The sequence below is a fragment of the Anser anser genome, assembly GCF_964211835.1.
Source record: "Anser anser genome assembly, chromosome: 28".
Lineage (NCBI taxonomy): Eukaryota > Metazoa > Chordata > Aves > Anseriformes > Anatidae > Anser > Anser anser.
The window spans coordinates 3,682,089-3,702,523 of NC_139749.1; the positions used below are offsets into that span (position 1 = coordinate 3,682,089).

General features: G+C 67.2%; 1 protein-coding gene across 13 annotated transcripts; it reads left to right on the forward strand.

The window, feature by feature from the left end:
- The first annotated feature begins 164 nt into the window (after window positions 1-164).
- CADM3 (cell adhesion molecule 3) lies at window positions 165-20,379 on the forward strand. 13 transcript variants are annotated; one of them, XR_014575720.1, is made up of 12 exons: window positions 165-333; window positions 11,673-11,813; window positions 11,951-12,103; window positions 12,326-12,463; window positions 12,690-12,860; window positions 12,962-13,052; window positions 13,287-13,456; window positions 15,053-15,178; window positions 15,908-16,033; window positions 16,385-16,446; window positions 16,785-16,919; window positions 16,989-20,379. XR_014575720.1 is itself a non-coding variant. In XM_083813238.1 (12 exons), the coding sequence occupies exons 1-11, from the start codon at window positions 264-266 to the stop codon at window positions 16,901-16,903; spliced, it is 1,371 nt and encodes a 456-aa protein (XP_083669364.1). In that variant the 5' UTR covers window positions 165-263; the 3' UTR covers window positions 16,904-16,919; window positions 17,016-20,379. The 13 variants fall into 13 exon arrangements, 11 of the variants coding, with proteins under 11 accessions (XP_083669364.1, XP_083669358.1, XP_083669367.1 ...); XR_014575721.1 differs by having other exon boundaries at window positions 17,016-20,379; XM_083813238.1 differs by having other exon boundaries at window positions 16,388-16,453; window positions 17,016-20,379.
- Window positions 20,380-20,435: the final 56 nt, after the last annotated feature.

Genomic DNA, 20,435 nt, shown 5'->3' on the forward strand with positions numbered 1-20,435 from the left:
GGGGGTGCGAACCGGCGGCCGGCGCGGGCATGTTTACCCGGGGACAGATGGGGGCGGCACCGGCGCGGCCCCCCCCCCCCTCCTTCCCTCCTTCCCCCCCCCCCCCGCCGGCGCGGCGCGAATGGTCTCTCCCTCGCGCTCTATTTAATCCCCGCCGCTGCCGCACCGCCGGCTCCAGACCGGGAGAGCGGCGACGGGACCGGAGCCGTCGCCGCCGCCCCCCGCGCGCTGCGGCTCGGCCCCGTTCGCCCCCGGTTGCCACCATGCCGCCCTCCGCGCTCAGCCTCCTGCTGCTCCTCCTCGGCGCCGCCAAGGGGAACCTCTCCCGGGACGGTGAGCGGGCGGCGGGCGCCGGTACCGGGAGGTTGTGGGGGGGGGGGAACGGGAGGGAGAACGGAGCGGGGGGGGGGGGGGGGGTAACGGGCCCCCCCCCGCTTCCCCTCCGCATCCTAAGGGGATAACGGCGGCACGGCGGTGGGGAGGGGCTGGGGGGTAACGGGGGTTTAACGGGGGTTTAACGGGGGTACCGGCGGCGCCCCGCCGTTATGTGGGTCAGGCGCGGCGGGGCCCGGCAGGTGCCGCCCGCCCCGGGCCCGCCCCCGCCGCCCCGCCCCGGCCCTGCCCTCGGGGCCCGCCCCGGCCCCGGGCGAGCGAGGCGGGAGCCGCGGCCCCGGGAGGAGGCGGCGGCGGCGGCGGCGGGGCTCAAGGTCACGGAGGAGCCGGTGCTGGCCGCCGCCGTGTCCCCCCCCCCCCCGGTGTGTGCCCCCCCCCCCCATCCCCATCCCCGTTCTCCGTCCCCGCCGCCTCGCACCCGCCCGGGGCGGGGCCGGGGCGGCGGAAGGTTCCAGACAGGCCCCGGCGGGCGGCGGAGCCCGGCCCCTCCCGGTACGGGGGGGGGGGGGGGACACCGGGGGGGGGGCAGGGCCCAAATTTACACAAGCCCCCCCCCCCCCCCCCGCACCGAGCCTTGGGGGGATGGCGGGGGGCAGGCCCCCGGGGGATACGGGGCAGAGACCCGTGGGGTGGGGGGGGGCAGACCCCCGTGGGGGGGGGGCAGCCCCACATTTTGGGGTCAGACCCCTATGGGGTGGGGGGGGGGCACGGTGGTGGCACCCCCGAGGGGTGGGGGACGGACCCCTATGGGGTGGGGACGTGCCCGGTGGTGGCACCCCCGTGGATTTGGGGGGGGTGCACGGTGGTGACAACCCCGTGGGATTGGGGGGCAGACACCCCCCCCCCCCATGGGGAACAGACCCCTATGGGGTGGGGGGACACGGTGGTGGCACCCCCGTGGGGTGGGGGCAGACCTTGGCTATGGGGGATGGCCCCCCCATGGGGTGGGGACGTGCCCGGTGGTGGCACCCCCATGGATTTGGGGGGGGTGCACGGTGGTGACAACCCCGTGGGATTGGGGGGCAGACCCCCCCCCATGGGGGACAGACCCCTATGGGGTGGGGGGACACAGCGGGGGCACCCCCGTGGGGATGGAGGACAGACCCCCCGTGGGGTGGGGACACGCGCGGTGGTGGCACCCCCGTGGGGTGACAGCCCTGCGGGGTGGGCAGGGGGGTGGTGGCGTTTTTTGGGGGCTGGGAGGGGGGGGGGGGGCAATGGTGGCGTCCCCCCGGGGATGGGCAGGGCGGCGGTGACATCGGCTGGGTTTTGGAGGGGGGAGGGCGCCGGTGACCGCCCTGTGGGGGTGGGCAGGGGGATGGTGACATCCTCGGGGGGGGGGGGGGGGGGGCAGGGGGGTGGTGACAATCTCTGAGATTTTGGGGGGGCGTTGGTGACATCGTCCAGGGATTTATTTTGGGGGGGGGGGGGTGATGGTGACACCTCCATGAGATGGGCACAGTGATGGTGTGACATCCTCCAGGGATTTGGGGCTGGGGGGGGGGGGTGACGGTGACACCCTTATGGGGTGGGGCAGCCCCCCCCCCCCTTAGATTTGAGGACCCCCAGAAAAACCCTAAATCCCCCATTTCGGGGAGGGGAGCGCCCGTTCGGAGGCTCAGCACCGCCCTGCCTCGCCCTGGGGGTGGGTGGCGGGGGGGGGTCTGGGCGGCGGGGGGGGGGGGACGCAGCTGGGCACAGCCCCGGCGCGGGCGTCTGATGGCATCCGAGCATCCCATAAATCCCCGAGCATCCCATAAATCCCCGGCGTGTTTGCTCTGCGGGGGCACGCAGCTCCCCCGAGCCCTCCAGACAAAGGGTGTTTACCCGCGCTGCGTGGCCGGGCGGCCTCTAATGAAGTGCCGCAAAGCAAATATCACTTGGAGGGGGGGGGAGAAATGAGGGGGGGCGGCTCGTAAATGGTTGCGCTTTGGGGTTTTTTGGATATTATTTTTTTTTTTCCCCCCATCGCCGTGCGGAGCTGAATGCTCCGCCAGCCCCCCCCCCCCGGTTCCCGTCTGGAGGCGCTCGGTGCTGTGTGTTTGGGGAGGTGGCTTTTAGGGGAGGGGGGTCCCCCGGGGGGGGGGGCACCTGCACCCCGCAAGCAGCGGACCACCCCTCCCCGGTGGCTTGGAGGAGGCGGCTGTCACACGCAGCATCACCCCGGGGGGGGCGGTTCATGGCTCTGTTTTCCTGCAGGTTGTGGCCCCCCGGCTCCCGCAGGAACCCAAACCGCGACGGTTTGGGGCCGGGGGTGGCTGTGGGGCCGAGCGGGAGCCCCAGTGGGGGGGAGCGGTGCTGGTGGCCGTGGTCCTGAGTCGCACGTCCGAGGGCGCGGCGATGCTGCAGGATTTGTCCCCGGGCTCGCCGGCAGCCGCCGTGGAAAGCCCAGGGGGGACCCCAGGGCGCCCCGAGCGCGGTGCTGGAAGGTGCTGGAGGAGCCGCCACCGACCCGGCGGCGCCGCAGCCTCGCGCCTCCCCGCGTGGCTTGGGGGGGGGATTTTGGGGCTGTGGCGGAGCTGGCCGCTGCCCGGCGGCGGTCGTGGGCTTGGCCGGAGCCGTGCTGCCGTCGGCACATTGCTCAGCGTTTGGGCTGCGTTGCGTGGTCGGCCGCGCCGCGAGGATTGCTCCCCCCCCCCCGCGTTATACCGCTCCCCGGAGCTGTGGGAGCCTTTTGTTTGAGCGGCGCCCTGCTCTGCTCCCGGGGGGGAGCCTTCGCGTGCCAAAACCGAGCTCCCCCGGGGCTGTTTTTCTCGGCGCCCCCTTGCTCTTGGCACCCAACCGTGGGTGGCACGAGGACAGCTGTCCCGTGGGGCGCAGCACGGAGCAGGGCTCATGTCCCTTGTCCCCTACCGGAGCCGTTCCACTTGTCCTGTGCCCGTTCCCCTGCCACTAGAAACCCCTCAGTATTTAGGGTTTGGGGGGCTTTGGGACGCTGTCCCCATCGGGAAGGGTGGCACCATCCTTTTGGAGAGGGCCGCTTGGCCAGGGCACGCTGGAGGGGCTCTCTCCGTGCTCCCAGCTGGTGTCCTGCTGTAAGGTGCCCCCCCTGCCCGGCTGGCAGCGGCATTTCGTGGCTGGGTGGTGGCCGTGGGTCACCTCGGGGGACCTTCGGGGACAGCGGCACCGCTCGCCCTTCCCCAGCTCACGGGAGGGCTCCTGCAGGTGTCAGGGGGACGCTGGGCACGGAGGTGGGACCCCAAATGGCACCTCCAGCAGTTGGGACCCTGCATGGGACCCCCGGTGGCACCGGGAGCCTGTGGCTGGGCGAGGGGACGGCTGGGGGCTGGTTCCCGTCCCCGAGGTGGCTGCCAAGAGCTCCCTGTCCCTCAGGAGCTGTCGGAGGATAACGTAATCCCCTTTTTGCTGCGTGGGGCCGTGCCTGTACCCAACCCGTGCCACCAGGGCTCCCCGTCTGCTCCCAGCACGAGGCCTCGGAACTGGGGCAGGGCAAGCGGCGACGGGCACGGTACAAGGGGGGCAAGCGTGACCCCTCCGTACCCCTGCAGCCCCCTTTCGGGGGGCTCCCACTGGCTGCCTGTTGGGGGAAGGCGGGCGGCTCTGGCACCGCGGCCAGGGATCAGTGAAATCGGCCGAAACGGAGCAGCCGAGCGGAGGGGAGCTGGGGCGGAAAAGCCGCCGCTCAGCGCCCTGGCACGGCATGGCAGGCTCAACCCGGGTTGGATTTGAAGAGAATGCCTGGGATAAGTCCTGCAGAGCTGCCCTGGGCATACCCAGACAGCGAGGGGATGTGCTGGCGCGGGTGGGAACCGATCCTGATGACTCCTCGGGTTTGGCACGGAGCAGCACGGAGCCAGGGGGCGTTCGTGTAGGGTTGGGGAAGCAGCCCAACAACCCCAGGGTACTGCTGCCCAAGCAAGGTGTGCCTCCATCCCAAACCCAGGCACCCCTTCGGAAGGGGATGGAGGGAAGCGCCGGGATGTCCAGGACCCCCCGCGTGTGGTCCCCCGCCTGCGAGCCGCTGCCTCCCCCTGCTCTGCTTTTGTGCCTCCCCAGGGCTGCCAGAGCTGCCGGAGGGACCGGGGGCGGCTACATCTGGGTGCTCGCCCCGGAGCTGGCACGGCCCGGCACGCCGCCAGATGGAGGAATCTGCAGGAAAGCTAACATTTTTGTTTGTTTTCGCTAGGTCGGTTTTAACCTAGTTTTACCCCGAGCCAAGGTGCCATTCGGGGACTCGCCAGGGGAGCGGCAGCCTGAGCGAGGAGGGGCTGCAGGACCCGAGCGCGTGCCCAAGGTGGCGTGGCGGTGGTCTTGGCGCCTGGCGGGCTCCGTTGGCGTGCCACCAGGCTTGTTCTCCCGGTGTTTGCTGCTGTAGAGCCCGGTCTGCTCATGCGGATGCCTCTGGGGAAGTGCCGTGCCCCACGTGCAGGCGGGTGCCGTGGTACCCCCGTGCCCAGCCCCGTCCTGGGGCTCCTCTCGCAGCCCCGGCAGGGCACAGATTGAATCGTGCCCTCGGTGGGCCTTTGGAGGGGATGCCAGCACGGTGACGCCCACGCAGGCAGATGTACCCGATCCTGCCCGGATTACTGGGGCAGCTCAGCTTGAACCATCTGGTCCGGTTCTCTCCCCTCCGCTCCCAGTTGGGCGCGGGGGCGCAAAACGGCGCGGCAGCGGAGCTGCCGGTGCGGTACCGACGCACACGGACGGAGCTGGGGCTCCATCCTGCTGGGGACGAGCTCCCGGTGCTGTCCCAGCCTCTCGCCGTGCTCTGCTGGAAGGACGGAGGAGCCAGGCACAGAAAGGCCGGTTCGGGTTGGATTCGAGCATCCTCGGTGCCAGGAGCCCTTCCCCAGGCGAGGCTCCGCGCCGCGAGCATAAATAACAGCGGAGGAAGGCGGAGAAGCGGAGACGGGCGCCGAGGGCCGGGCAGGAAGATGTTTAACCATTCCGGTCACCTGCGCAGCGCCACGCTTGGCCTCCGCTGTAATGCGGCGAGGCCGCGGGACCGGCGGCAGCCACCGCGGCTGCCGAGCCCCCCCCGGGGCATCCCACACCGAGCCGGGGCAGCGACCTGGGCACCTGGATCCCCGCGTGGTGCCTGGGTGCGCGGCTCCATCCCCAGATGCGGTTCCTCAGCCTCTTTATTTCCAGCTCAGCCTCTTTATTTCCAGCTCAGCCTGTTTACAGGCGAGCCCCGGTGCGCAGCATCGGTTTTTGCAGCCAGCTGCTGTCGCTCGAGGCTCCCGAGGTGCCGTCCTGCCCTGTTGCTGTCGATGGGGCCCTGACTTGTGGCCGCTGCACGCCCTGGGAAGCCTTTGCTGATCTTCAGCAGCGAGCAGAGCCCTGACCGGGCCAGAACAGAGGAACTGATGGGATGTTGCTGCCCCGTGTGCCCTGGGGAGCTGTTTTCCAGAGGCAGGATGTGCTCCGTGGCATCTGTGTGGTGCTGCTGGCTTGCCTCTGCCCTTGCAGGTCAGCATCTCGGGGCTCCCCGGGAGGCTCCGCTCTGCTGCTCCACATTTCACCACTTTGGGCTTTTTTTTTTTCTCTCCCCGTGACGCTGGGGGCTTCGCCTCCAAAAGGCAGAGTCTGGGCGATGGCAGAGGGGAGCTGGTGGCACGCAGCCGAAGCTCGGAGCTCTGTTACCCTCAGGCATCCCTTGGGATCTGGGGGCTCCCTGCTGCAGCCAGCCACCGCGGAGCATCCATCGTGGCATCCGTTGCAGCCATGTGAAGGACTGGTGGGGTTCAACCCTAATTTTTTTTCCTCCACAATGACTTTTCCCTCCTCTTTTTTGGGAAGTCAGGACGCGGCGTCGATGTGCGGCGCCCACCAGCAGGCACGCCAGCCCCTGGGCAGGGAGCGGAGCCGCCGGGGTTTCCCAGAACAGAGGGAATTATTCCTTATTCCCGGGTAACAAATGCCCTCGTGCACAACTTGTGTGTTTAATCCTCGGACAGTCGGCAGCAGCAATTTCTCCTGCCAGCCTGGGCAGAGCCGGGCGTGTGTTTGGATGCCTGCAAAGCAACAAGCAATCCGCCGGGGCATCTGAAGCAACCATTTCGAAGACACCTCGCTGGGCAGGCAGGAGATCCTTAAAACAGAACTGTCAAAGCAAAGAGCTCGTTTCCTTGGCAACACTCGTGGTTGGAGATTGGCCTTAGGGTAGGAGCTAAAAAACACGCTCAGAAAAGTAGTGATCAGCCCCTCCCCGTCCGAGGGGCCGGGAGCCCTCGGAGATGGTCCCGTGCCGGAGGCGAGGCGAGATTTTGGGAGGTCCAAGGCTGGGAGATGCAGGGGGACGGACCAAGGGGGTCCTTTTGGGGCAGGAGGAAGATGCCCCAGCCCTGGAAGTGTCAGAGGCCGGGATGGACGGGGCTCTGGGCAGCCTGGCGTGGTGCAGGGGGGGCCTGGAGGTGCCTCCCCACCCATCCCGTGATCCCCCCAGACACGAGGGGATGGGGCCAGCTGGTCCCTGCCTGCTGACGGGGGGGAGGAGGGCTGGCTTCCAGGGTTCCCAGCCTCCCTGGTTCCCCTCTGGCTCTTTCTCCTTTCGGGGACTCCAAGGAGGTGCTGTGGCTTGCGGTGGCTGCGTGACCGCATCCACACCAGGGGCACCTTTTGGGGCCCCAGGGAGGTCTTGGCCCATGACCCAGGGGACCAGCCCTGGCCTTGCGGGGTGGCCGCGGGCCTGCGGGTGGCCTCGGCAGGGGAAGCAGCCGCCGTACCCTGCGTCGGGATCCCCCATCGCTGCCTCTCGCCGAGCTGCCGGCACGGCGCGAGCGCGGTTGAGCAGAGGCGCCGGCGGCACCCGCCTTTGTGCGGCTGCCAGCGCTGCAGGCGGGAGCTGCCGCTGCCGTCGGAGGGCTTCCCCGGCCCCCACAGCAGCTGGATCCGTCCCGGTGCTCTGCAGAGGCTTCACCCGGCCCTGGGGCGAGCGGGAGAGCGATGGGTGTGGGGTGGGGAGAAGCCCCCCCCTGGAGCAGGGGATGCTCCCTCGAGGTGCAGGGCAGGGGCACTGAGCCAGGAAGAGGTGAGGAGCATCCACCCCATCAGCCGAGAGCTTCGGGCCCGTTCCCTTCAGCTGCTGCTCCTGGATTTGTTGCTAATTGCTGGCCTTGTTTCAGCTGCTCGACCCTGGTCAGGTGGCAGGCAGGGCTGAGAGCTCCCCCCTTGTTGTCGTCCCCCCCCGGCAGGGAGGTGGCCCCTGGTGCCCCGCAGCAGGAGCCAGGACCCTGTGGGACCTCGGTGCCCTCGGAGCTGCAGGATGCTGGGGAGGATCCACGGGGCGCCGTGGGTGAAGGCACCGGGAGAAGCCCAGCAAAGTCCCAGGGTTCAGAGCAGGCTGTGACACGGAGCTGAGCTCTGCCCTTGCTTTGCCCCTTCCTGGAAACTGCTCCTGCGTGTGCCTGCGGCCGGAGAAATCGGGCAAAATGTGGCGTTGGGACATGGGGCTTGGTTTAGGTCCTGCTCGGGGTTGGAAGCAGGCTCCTCGGGGCCGTGTTTCCTTCTGCTCCCAGCGAGTGTTCCTGTTCGACATGTCACCTGGAGATGAAACCCCGAATGGCACCGGGTAGGAGGGGACCTGGTGCTGCCAGATCGTCGCTGCCAGCAGGAGAGCACCGCGGAGGGACTGGGGTGCATCGATTGTGCACAAACCCCCCCCCATCCTCCGCAGGCGCGCGAGGAAGAGGAGCGCGGCGCCGAGCAGATGCATGGAAAGCGGAGCAGGTTTCCCCCTCCTAACAAAATCTGGAGCAAGGCAGCTGCTCGCGTGGCGGAGCCTGAAGTCGGGCTCTGGGCAGCCCAGACTGTGGATTCGCGCGCCGCCCGGATCAGCCCGCGCAGCAGATGTCGGAGCCGCGCCGAAAACCCACCGGGCTCAAAGCTCTCGAGAGGCTCCGGTGGTGCCAGCAGTGCGGTTTGGGATGGAGCTTCCCCTTCCACCGGCTGCGGGACCGAAACACGCTCCTCGGAGAGGAGGCGACCTTCCCCAGGAGGGAGCGCCTGGATGAGGACACCAGCGTTTTGGGGAGCACCCGGGCAGGCCCTGCCGCTGGCTTGGGGAGCCAGGAGAGACGTGAATATCGTTTTTCCCCTCGTAAATCCGATTGCAGCCCCCTGCAAAAGTGCACAGGTTTAATTAATGAGGTATTGATTTTTCTGGAGCGTGGCGTGCCTCTGATTTCCCTGTGCCGGCCAGGATCTGGAATGAGCGCAGGCAGCAGCTCCCAGCCAAAACCAGGTGCCCGTGGTGCTTTGTGGGGTGCCCGAGCATCGTTTTTGTCCCGCTTCCCGCGGGCCTGGCCACCTCCTCCAGGAGGGTCCCAGCGGGGCAGCCCCGGGCGCTCCGGCTGCTTGCAGCCCTCGCTGCTTGTTCGCACACCTCGTGCGGTTGTGGGACGTTGGGCAGGGTCCTGGGACGGACAGCGAGGGAGCAGTGGTGGAAACGCAGAGCTGTGGAGCTGAGGATCTGCTTCCCCCTCCTGGAGATGCTGGAGAGGAGCCCGGAGCATCGGGAGCGCTGCTTTGTGCCAGGGCCAGGCGGGACACGGGGGGCCTGGGCTGGCTGCAACAGCCCCGTGTGGGGCTGTGCATCACCCCAACCCCACAGAGCAAGTTTGGAGCCCCAAACAGCACGCCGGGCTCGGGGTGCCCAAGGCAGCGTGGCCCAGGGATGCTCCGTGCCAGGGCGAGGGGCCGGCGCCAGCCCAGGCTGTCAGGTGGCAGCGGCTCTGTGCTGGCAGCGGGCACTGGCACGGCGAGCGCGGATGCTTCCCGGAGCATCCGGCACCTGTCCCCGCTCTCCCCGTGCTCCTGGGGGCTGGTGGGATCCGGGTGCCAACACGGACCCAACGCGCTCTGCCGTCGGTGCAGGGGGTGCTCCGCGCAGTGCTGGAGCAGTCACAGTGCACCAGGCGTCCTCCCAGTGCTCGGTGTCCCCGTGTCCCCTCCCTGGGATGGCAGCCTTGGTCCTCGTGTCCTCCTAGGGTCCCCAGCCCTCCTCGCTCATGTCTAGGGACAGCAGAGTAAGGAGAGTCAGGGACCTTGCTTTGTCCCCTCCCTGTGCCATCGCAGGATGGGACAAAGCTCCCCGCCGTGGCTCCCCCGTCCCGTGGCGGCGGTGTCCCCGTGCTGCCAAGGGCCGGCAGGTTCCAGCCGCGGCGGGTTTTAATTAAATCAAGGCAGCCCAGCCGTGCCCATCTGCTCCGCCAAGCTGTCGGGCACGGAGGCGAGCGGGGATCTGGGTCGTGGCAGCGTGGCTCTGCGGCACCGGGGTCTCTCCGCGGGGTCGGGGACATCGGGGCTCTGCGGCACACATCCCTGATGCCATCGGAGCACGGAGCCAAAGCAGGGGGAGGAAATCTCCGGGGTGGTTTCCGTGGTCAGGACGGGGGTCCCAAGGTCGGGGGGTAGGACCCAGGGGGATCTCTGCACCCATGGGTGCTGGAGCTGGGCAGGGGGATCCTGGACCCTGGGGCCATCGCATGCTGGAGGCACCGCAGGCACCCAGTGCCCCCATCCTCTGCTGAGCCTCTCCCCGCGTTAATACCTTAATGAGGCCAGCGCTGTGGCAGGCGATAGTAATTGCGTTAATTAAGAGATTGTGGGCCTGTCCTCTCCTGTGCGGGTCTTATGCCCTGTCCTCAGTTGCGGCGGAGTGGTAGCGCTCTGAGTTTGGACAACAGTGGCTTGGAGCAGCCTAATCCCCTAATTACGGTCGTAGCAGCACAAGAGCATCGTTAACCGAATTAAAACAAGCCGACAGACATCCACCCAGTCCCCAGCTCTCAGTCCCTGGCTGTCTTCGTGCACCCGGTGTGCACCACGGCAGGGGCACGGGCACCACTCACCAGGCACCATCGCCAGGATCAGGCCCCGCAGACCCTCCGGAGAGCCACCCGCACGCGTGGGGACCGTGGCACGGGGACCGTGGCACGGGCACGGGGACCATGGCACAGGCACGGGGACCACGCTCGAGTAGGCTGGAGGTGCACCAGGGCAGAGCATCCGTCACGGTTAACAGCTCAGGAGCCCAGGCCAGCGCGTGGCAAGGATGGGGAAGACTCGGTCAGCACCTATAAATATCTGCGAGGAAGGAGATGGGAAGCAGAGGCTCTCCAGCTGGCTGTTAAACCCAAGCAAGTGGAGAGGAGCGGAGTTTGAACAGCGAGCGTGAAGTACAGGCGTCGGTGACGGCGATTTCCTGGGGCTGGAGGAGGAATCTTGAACCCTGGGAACGTTTTTAATCCAAATTTGATGCATCTCTGGGAGATTTTCTTTCTTGCATGCCCCAGGCTGGTACGAGTGGGGTTTCACACGCTTTCTAGCCTGGAGTTTCCTGGAGTTCAACACGAGCCTGGGAAGCCTGGAGTCCTCGTTCCCAGCCCCAATCTCTCTGCTCCTTCCTGCTCCCTGCGATAGCCTTGGGGAATTTGCAATGTCAGCAAGAGAAAATATTTTCCTTCATCACTCTGGGCAGAAAATGGGGAAATTCAGCCCAAAACAGGCGGCTTCTGCTAACTGGAGCTTCTCCCCGACAGCAGGCATCGTGCGGGGAAATGAAATCAGGACTGTGCTGCAGGTGCCCAGGGCAGGATCCCTCAGCTTGGGTCCTGAGCCCGAATCCCTGCCAAAATTTGAGTGCCGCGATGGAGGATGATGCTTTGTGAAGCTGCATCCAGTACAAACTGCAGCAGGGTTCGGCGGCTTGTTGCGTGCGACCTCCAGGCTGGGCGAGCGTCCCCCGCGTCCCCCTCCTCCGCGGGGCAGCTCGGCTCGCCGGCACATCGGCTCTCCCAAAATAGCCGTCCTTGGGGCAGCCGGGGGTTATCCGATCCTCCCGGTGCTCCTCTCTGCCCTTGGGCTGCTCCGCAGCGATGTCCGCGCTAGGGAAACGCAGCCCGGGAGGAGGTGGAAGGGACGGGGAGGACCGGGGAGCAGCAGCACCCCCAGCAAGGGACACGGTGACCTGCTTCAAAAAGCAGCTTTTGCTGGAGGCAGGGCTGGAGATGGACAGGCAGCAGGGCATCCCGTTGCGTGGGGCGCAGAGGCAGCTCCAGCCGGTGCTCGTGCCTGTGCCAGGCTCTCCTGCAGCCTCCCGGGGCACCCCAGCTCCCTTCAGCATCGCCCAGCACCCCCAGGGACCGTGCGTGGTGTCAGCCGAGTGCTGGAGCCCTGCGTGTCCCGGGGCTTTGGGGACAGCGCCGTGGCCCCCCCGCTCCCTTCTCTCGGTCGCTCAGCGATGCTCGCGTGCCCCGGGGGAGAGGCGATGCCGGGGGGGGGCCCCCCCGCTGACCTCTCCTTTCTGCGCCCAGAGAGCCAGCCCACGACGTCGGATGAGACGGTGGTGGCCGGCGGCACGGTGGTGCTCAAGTGCCAGGTGGAGGACCCCGACGACTCCTCGCTGCAGTGGTCCAACCCTGCCCAGCAGACCCTCTACTTCGGGGAGAAACGAGGTGCGCGCGGGGAGCCGGGGACGGGACGGGGACGTCGGGCAGAGGGAGTTGGTGCCGCCGGGTTAAAAGAGGAGCCAGGGAAGGAGCCTGGCGGCCCTGCGCCTCTGCCACTCGCCCCGCTGTCCCTCGTCCCCCAGCCCTGCGAGACAACAGGATCCAGCTGGAGAGGTCCACGCCGAACGAGCTGACCATCAGCATCAGCGACGTGGTGCTGTCGGACGAGGGGGAGTACACCTGCTCCATCTTCACCATGCCCGTGCGGACCGCCAAGGCTCTCGTCACCGTGCTGGGTACGTGCTGGTACCCCCTGCTCGCTCCCGGCCTCCCCCCTGCCTCTGCCCTGTGTGTGGGACACCAAATGGGTGACCGGTCATCCCTGCCACCCCACGTCCCACCCCATTAACCCATCCTCGTCACATCTATCGATGCGTCTCTCCCCACGCATCCGTCTCTGGACAGCAGCACGCACAGAGCTCAGAGGTCGTTGACTTTCTCCCTTCCTCCTCCCCCAGGAATCCCCCAGAAACCCCAAATCTTCGGCCACGAGCAGCCCATTGATGAGGAGAAGATAGCCCGGCTGACCTGCCGCTCCTCTGGCAGCAAGCCCGCCGCCCAGCTGCGGTGGAAGAAGGGCAACAAGGAGCTGAAGGGTGGGTGCCGAGGGCTGGGGGCACCTCGGGGAGAGGTGGGGCACCCTGGGGACAGATGGGACACCGGGGGCTGTGGATGTGCCCGGTGCTGGACCACACCAGCACCCCACACTGCTCCTAGTGATGGGATGGGGACAGGGCATCCCTTGCTCAACACACGTGCCAGCCCCGTCCCTCTGCAGGGACGCTGTGACCGTCACCTCCAATGGTCCCCTGTCCCCCACAGCCGAGGGCACGGAGGTGGTGGAGGACCCCAACGGGAAGACCTTCACCGTCAGCAGTCGGGTGGAGTTCCGCGTCACCAAGGAGGACAACGACGCCGAGGTGACCTGCACGGTGGACCACGAGTCCCTGCAGAACTCCGAGAGGTCGACCACGCAGAAGCTGCAGGTCCACTGTACGTGGCACGCGGGGCTGGCAGGGGGACAGGGCCACAGAGGGGTGGCCCCCAGAGCTGGGGGCGCCGGGCAGGGCGCTCACCCCCTGCTCCTCTTGCAGACAAACCGACGGCGAAGATCGAGCCGCACCCCCTGTACCCGCGGGAAGGCGAGAAGCTCCAGCTGCAGTGCGACGGGCAGGGCAACCCCGTGTAAGGACCCCCCCTCGCTGCCCGTTCCCACCCATCTTCCCCCTGCCGTGCACCCCAAAACCCTCCCTGGGGTTGGGGGGGGTCGGGTCAGAGCCGGGCGGGCTCACATCTGCGATGCCACGCACCCCACGGAGGACGGCAGCGAATCCCCCCCCCGCCCCCACGGATCCCCGATCCCCCCCGGGATGCTGTGGGGGCCACGGAGGTGCCTGACCCCCCCCTCCCGCCCCGCAGCCCCCAGGAGTTCCTGTGGGAGAAGGAGGGCAGCGACGCGCCGCTGCAGCTCAGCTCCGACAGCATCCTCATCTTCCCCTTCCTCAACAAGAGCGACAGCGGCACCTACGTCTGCACGGCCACCAGCTCCATGGGCAGCGTCGTGGCCAAATACAACCTGGACGTCAGCGGTAAGGGGTCCGGGGGGGCCACGGGCAGTCCCCGGCATCGCCCGCCTTGGTACCACGGCCCCGTGGAGCCGTGCACGGGTGCCGGGAGTGGTGGGAGAGCGGCTCCGTGCCGTGGGGTGGGCGCAAGCCCACGGTGCTTGGGGGCGTCCCCAGCTGCTGGGGCCTCATCCAGCCCCTGCCGTGCCCTTCCCTGCACCGCACGGAGCCGCTGGACGGGGCTGGGGGGGCAGAGAGCAGATGGGGGGGCACAGAGCAGGCTGGGAGAGGTTGAGGCAGGGTCGTGGCTGAGCTCCGTCCCCTGCGGCGGGGAGGAGGTGTGCTGGGAGCACCGGGGTCTCCAGGACCCGTCTGGAGCCTCTGGGATGGCAAAACACCGGGAGCCCAAGCGGGTTTCCAGCCAGCGCCGACCCCACTGAGCCACGGGGCGCGCTGGTGGCCCCGTCCCAAGATTTTGGACACCGACCCCATGGCTTACCCCGAGCTGCAGGCTTGCCTCGCATCCTGCGTCCCCAGAGCCCGTCCTCGCAGGGGAAGGGGCAGCCCCCGTCCCCTCGCCACCGCTGTCCCCTCGCTGCTTCCCCCTGCCCTGGCCGTGCTCTGCCGCCCTGCTTGCTGTCACCGTGCCCTGCGGGCCATGCGCTCCCCCTGGCCGTGCTCAGCACCCAGCCCCTCATCTCGGTGGGAGTCTTGTCCTCTGCTTTTGGCCGTGGTTTGGGGGTTTTCCTCCTTCTCTACGTCCTCCTTGTGTCATCTCCCCGCTCTCCACCAGCCTTGGACTTCCCATCTTTCAGCATCCTTCATGCTCCAGCCTTTCCCTTTCCCCTTTTCCCTTTTTTTCCCTTTTCCCTTTTCGCATCCCGTTATCCCTTTTCCCTTTCCCTCCTTTCTTGTCCTGGGCACCCTCAACCCCTTCCCCTCCGAATGGCTGTGGGTGACAGGAGCACACGGCAGCGATCACCCCTGGGGTCAGTGTCCCCTGAGACCCTCTGCCCGCCCATGGGGAGCGCCCAAGTGCCCCACAGCGTGCGGTCTGTCCTCGGCAGGCCCTGCTTGGTCACCTTGTGGCCCCATCACCCCTGGGTATGGGGTCAGCACAGGGAGCTGGCTCCTGCACCCACCCCAGGGCACTCAGCACCCACCCACGAGGCCACCGATGTCCCCAGCCCGCTCAGTGTCACCACACAGAGCTCCACCTCCGGGCTCGGTTCCCCCCTTTCCAAATCCCCCCCCCCTCTTTTTCCCCCAGAGCCACGCGGGTCTCGGGCACCGTCACCGGAGCAGCCGCCCCACGCGACCCAAGTCCCCGAGGACGCGCGTGGGAGAGCGGAGGTGGCCCCTCGCGCTGGGTGACCCCGGGCACGAGGGGCCCCGCGGGGTCCCTCGCAGGGTGACCGGGGGTGCTGGCAGGTAGGACACGGGAAAGTGTCCCCGCTGTGACCCAGAGGACGGTGGCAGGAGAAGAACGGGGTGGTGGAAGGAACCCGCAGAGAAAGATGGGCTCCCACCACGGCGGGGGGGAGCCGAGGTCCCCCCCCCACGGGCCCTGTCCCTCCCGGGGGTTGATTGGTGTCCCTGTGTTCTTGTCGTCCTCCCCAGATCTTCCCCAGCTCCCCACCCCACACGTTCACTCCACTCCAGCCCCTCCGCCGGGCCCTTCCCAGCCCATCTCTCATGCTTCTTCCATGGCCACCGCCTCATCCTTCACTCCAGCTCCCGTCCAAGGTACCGTAAGCTCCATTTCTCTCTCTTTACGGACCCGCTGCTCCCCGACCCGGCCGGAGACGCTCCGCAGGAGGACGGTGGCCCAGCCCTGGGCCAGGGACACCCGTGCCACATCCCAGGTGCCCGACCAGGCTCCGGTCCCGTTGTAACGCCTCCTCCCATCCGTTCCAGCGGGGCGAAGCACCCCGGAGCATCCCTCTTACATCCCCACCCGTGGAGAGCCTCTTCCCCCCCCCGTCCGTTTGTCTGTCTGGCGTGGCCTGTTGTGAGCTGCAGGCCGTCCATGTGAGCCGCCTGCTCTTTTCTCTGTCTTCCCCTGTTGTTTTTTCCGCCCCGTCCCTTACGAGCATCACCTCTGAGCTCCGAGCATCACCTCTGAGCTCCGTGGCTCCGTCCCCTCCCAGCCGTCTGGGGGACGGTGACGGCGGAGCAGCCGCGCAGGACAGGGGCGCACGCGGGGCAAGGTTTGCCCACGGCAGCGCTCACCCCTGCAGGGCTCCCCGACACCCGCGGCCGCTGCTTCCCCCTCGCTGCTTCCCCCCCTGGCTCCGCTCCTGCCCCTTCTTTACCTCCACAGCACCTGGGTCGAGCTGGATGCGGCCCTGCCCGCCTGCAGCCCCGGGCGATGCGCGGGGTGAGCCGCAGCCTCTGCCGCACGGCAGGGACCGCAGCATCCCCCTCCTCTCTCTCTCTCTCTCTCTGCTTTCTCCCTCTCTGCCGCCCGGGCAGACGCCAGCCCGGTGCCGTCGACCTCCAGCACGTACCACGCGGTCATCGGCGGAGTGGTGGCCGTCATCGTCTTCCTCCTGCTCAGCCTCCTCATCGTTTTGGGACACTACCTGATCAGGCACAAAGGTACGGGGCGCGCTCCCACCTCGCCGGGGTGCCCGGGGCCAAGGGAGGCTGCGCCCGTCCCGCAGCCCTGCCCCGCGTCTGGAGACACCCAGCGCAGCCGACGGAGCCCCCCGAGGATTTGGGGACTGCTCCCCACCTCCATGCTGGCCCCGGTGGAGCTGGGCAGCACCGGGCAGAGGCAGCTTCGTTCCCCATCTCCATCTCTCCTTCTCGGCACCCGCAGCCCTGCAGTGCCCGTGCCACTGCCCCGTGCCTGATCCCCCTCCCCACCCTCCCCCTTGAGCCTTCCACCTTCCTCTTCCTCCTGGAACCGTTTCCACCCCCCCCACCCCTGGATTTTCATCCGCCCAGCAGGTGTATGCGTAAGGCACGGGGAGACGGTCACATCCAGCCGGCGGCAAAGCCCAGCAGAGGTGATGTGTGAGTAAGAGCCCCCCCATCCCTGCCCCGGCCACCTCGGCTCCCGGAGCTGCAGCCTCCTTTTGCAGGAAAACCTCTCAGGGGAAGGGGGACGGGGGTGCAGGGGGGGGGCAGAGCCATGCAAGGAAGCGCGATTTTTCCACCCTCTGGCTAGAGACGGCGGCGTGAGCTGCTCTGAGCAGCCCAGGTGAGGCTCGGTCCCCGGGCAGGGTTTGTCCCGGGGGAAGCCCAGCGACTTTTCCATTTCAGGCCAAGCCCAAAGGACTTCTCTCGCCTCCGTTTCCCAGCCAGCACGGCCCCGCCGTGACGCTGTCCCCTCTCCCCCCCCCAGGTACCTACCTGACCCACGAGGCCAAGGGCTCCGATGACGCCCCGGACGCCGACACGGCCATCATCAACGCAGAGGGCGGCCAAGCCGGCGGCGACGACAAGAAGGAGTATTTCATTTAGGGGCATCGGAGAGAGGGTGAGAAATGGAGCCAGCAAACCCCGATGGAAACGGAAACCAGACCACAAACCCCACTCAACCCAACAGATTTTCTCTCGCGCCCGGCACGGGCAGACAGACGGACGGACAGAGGGATGGCAGGACAGAGAGCGGAGAGCGACCGGCCTGAGACATGATGCTTCTTCTTGAACTTGTACAAAACGTTATTACTACGAACAGCGAAAGCCCCGGCCCCGTTTGCTTGCTTGCACCTCCATCCCTGCGACCGGCGCTCGCGCGAAACACAGACCAACCAGTGAGTGAGCGACTTTCCTTCTTCCTTTGGACCTTTGCTTTGGTTTCGTGGCTGCTCTTTGCTTTGGGCCCTCGGTTGGGATGTTGGGCTGGGGTCGATGTAGCTCTTTCCTTTGTTTCTCTCCATTTTGGGTTTATTTTTTGACATCCAAGGATAAAATCAGCTCCAGGCTCCAGCACGAGCTCCGGGCACCCGGGTGGCCTCTGCGTCACCAGCGCTCGCCCCGTGCCTCCCCCCAGGAGCTGGGACCTTCTCGTTGTCCCCTCCGTGACGTCCCCGGTCTGCAGGACGGGGACAGGGAGCACTGTGGACCCCCGAGTCCCTGCCTTGATTTTATCCTTGGTGGTTCTTGTCGAACAGTGTCCATTTGGGAGGAGAGCTGTCCTCGTGCCGTAGGTGTGCGAAGGGGGGTGAGCTTCCAGGGTGGGAACCGCCGAAGCCCCCGGAGATGCCGGGAGCCGCCGAGCACCGCGGCTCCCCGTTCCCACCCCAGTGGGAGGGGGGAGGGCAGGGGTTTTGGGGGCAAATCCAGAGAAAAAAGAAAAAAAAAAAAAAGCCCCAGTTTGCAAATTGTCAGATCGGAGTCGTCAATTTAAACCATCTATTGAGATGTTCAGTGCAGGAGGCTGCTGGGCATAGCCTGCGGCCGTCACCAACCACCTCCTCGCTGGGCCCCGGGAGCTTCCAGGAAGGTGGTTTAAATCCCGAGAGCAGCTTTGGTAAGAGCCGACGCGGCTCCACGGAGGTGAGCTGGGGTCCCCCTGGCCCGTGCTACAAGCTGGAGACCACCAGCACCACGCCGCAAGCGGCCCAGAGGCAGCGCGAGGCTTGGGCTCCTCCTGGTCCAGGAGATGGGCTCCATCGGTTCTGCTCCTTGGAGCTTTCTGTGTCCCCCCCGTCCTTCCCGGCCCCTTCCCGGGGCAGGTGCTGAGCTCGAAAAGGTCTTGTTGGCTCCGAGGGCTGCGGCCAGAAGCAGCCAGAATGCCCGGGTTTTGTGTCTCGGTAACTTGGGGGTCTCCAAAGAGACTTGGTGGGCACTTGTCCAACCTCCAACCTGTTCCACCCCAGGGGAAACCACATCTCTTCCAAGTCAGATGGAAACCAGAAGCTTTCTCCAACTTCCCCTTCGCGTCCACAGGGTCCCCGTGCTCCCCCCAACCCCACATCCACGGGGCCGGGCCCCCTGGGGAGCCAGGCCCCTTCTCTCACCCTTGGGATGAGGCTTTGCCACCCCCCAGCATCTCGTGGTCTGGATGCGAGGGGTTCGCAGGAGCCGCCCTTTGGCTTCCATTTTGGGGTGTCCGGGGGAGGAGAGCCTTTCGGGAAGGAGCGAAAGCCCTGGGTGGGGTGGACAGCCTCATCTCGGAGGTGAAGGAAGAGCCTGGTTCCTCTGTGAGGTGCCCCTGGGGCTGGAAACGTGGCTCCCATCCAGACCCCGTGAGCTGGGCACGAGGAGAAGGGCGGTGGGGAAGCCACGGCGCTGGGTTCAGGCGGGAGCAGGGGACGCGTTCGTGGCATCCATGGCATGGGCACGGGCACGGCCGGCTTCACTGCGTCGTCAGCAGGGCGTTACGCACCTCGAGAGAGAGGCACGAAGCCTTCATCACCCCCGGCGAGGAAAACCTGCGGTTTCCTCCGTGTTGTCCCTCCCCGTCCGTCTCCTTGGAGGAGGGGGACGTTGGCCTTGGGTCCCACTGGGAGCCCCGAGCTCCCGCCGCGGGACGCAAACGTTGCTGCCGGAGGTAACGCTGCGAATGCCGACGCTGTTAACTACTTCACCGCGCACACAGCATGTACCGCTGCGTGACCCGGCGCTTCTCCGAAGACCTCTAACATCCACTATCGAACAGACGCAATTCCTTAAAATAAAAACGCAAGGACGTGTTTTCAAGTAACGGTTCACTCTCGCTCTAAGTCTCCGTGGCGCAGATCGTTGCGAAGGAGATGCCCCGAGGGTCCGGGAGGAAGAGGGGGCGAGGGGTCCCCAGGAAGAAAGGACGTGGGGATTTGGGGTCGGGCAGGTGAGAGGAGCCAGGGTTAGGCCATCGCGAGGAGGTGCCGCGTCGTGGGGACCAGGGCAGGACAGGAGAGCGGCCCCCGTGCCAGGGTGACGTGCACCGGGTCACTGGTTGCGAACGGGGAGACACCATGTCGGGGGTGCGGGGGGCGACGGGGAGGCGGGGGGCTACGCGCTGCCCTCATCGCATCGGGGCCGCGGGCTGCACCTGGACGGTGACGCCGGGTGCTGGGGCGATCGCCCACGCCGCGTCCCGAGGGGTGCGGGCTGAGGTCACCAGGGGGATCCGGTGACGGGGGGCACCGTTTAACAACAGCCCCACGTCGGGCTCAGCACGGCTCGGGAGTGAGGGGCGGCGCGCGCCACGCTCCGCACGGTGCCAAGGGGGCCGCGGGGACGAGAGGTGACGGGTCACAGCTGGAGAGGTGCTCCCTGGACAGCCGGCAGTGGGACGCGCTGTGTCACCGGTGGGACGCGCCGTGTCGCCAGTGGGATGCGCTGTGTAACTGGGGGTACGCGCTGTGTCACCGGTGGGACATCTGTGTCACCAGCGGGATGTCTGCTGTCGCTGGGGGGGTGTGCTGTGTCACCGGTGGGACGCGCCGTGGCACTGGCGTGGCTGGTGGTGCGGCGTGCCGTGGCTGATGATGGGCTACACCGCGGGAAGGAGGGAGCGACGGGGCGCGCCGTGGCACTAGCACGGGGACGTGAGGGACTTGTGGTCACAGGGGAGCGGACCCCAGGCTCGCGTCCCAAGCTGCTGGCACCCGGTGAGGCCGGGCAGCATCACCGCACGGCGGGGCACGAGCCACCTCCCCGAGCCCCGGTGTCCCCTCCTGGAGCGTGGGGGCTCCGTTGGCCGCGCGGACAGGGGACCCCCAGCCCTGCGTCCACCACCTGCCACCAGGGCATCCGAAGCGGGCCAGGGCGTGGGGCACGGGCACTGAACTCTCAATAGACCACGAAAGCCATATTTGTGCGGAGCTCTGAGCACGCCGTGGGGTGGCCGTGGGGCAGGGCAGAGGACGGGCTGTGTTGTTGTGCTGTGTTCTTGTATGTACATAAAAGGGAGACAACGAACGTCGATGTTACTTTATAACCTTTCTAATATCCTGTGCTAATCTCGGAAAATAATCCTATAAATATATCTGGATTACACACCTTAACCTGGCTGCTCGTCTCTGCGTCTGCCCGCGTGAGCCGCGGCCGTGCCCCCCACCCT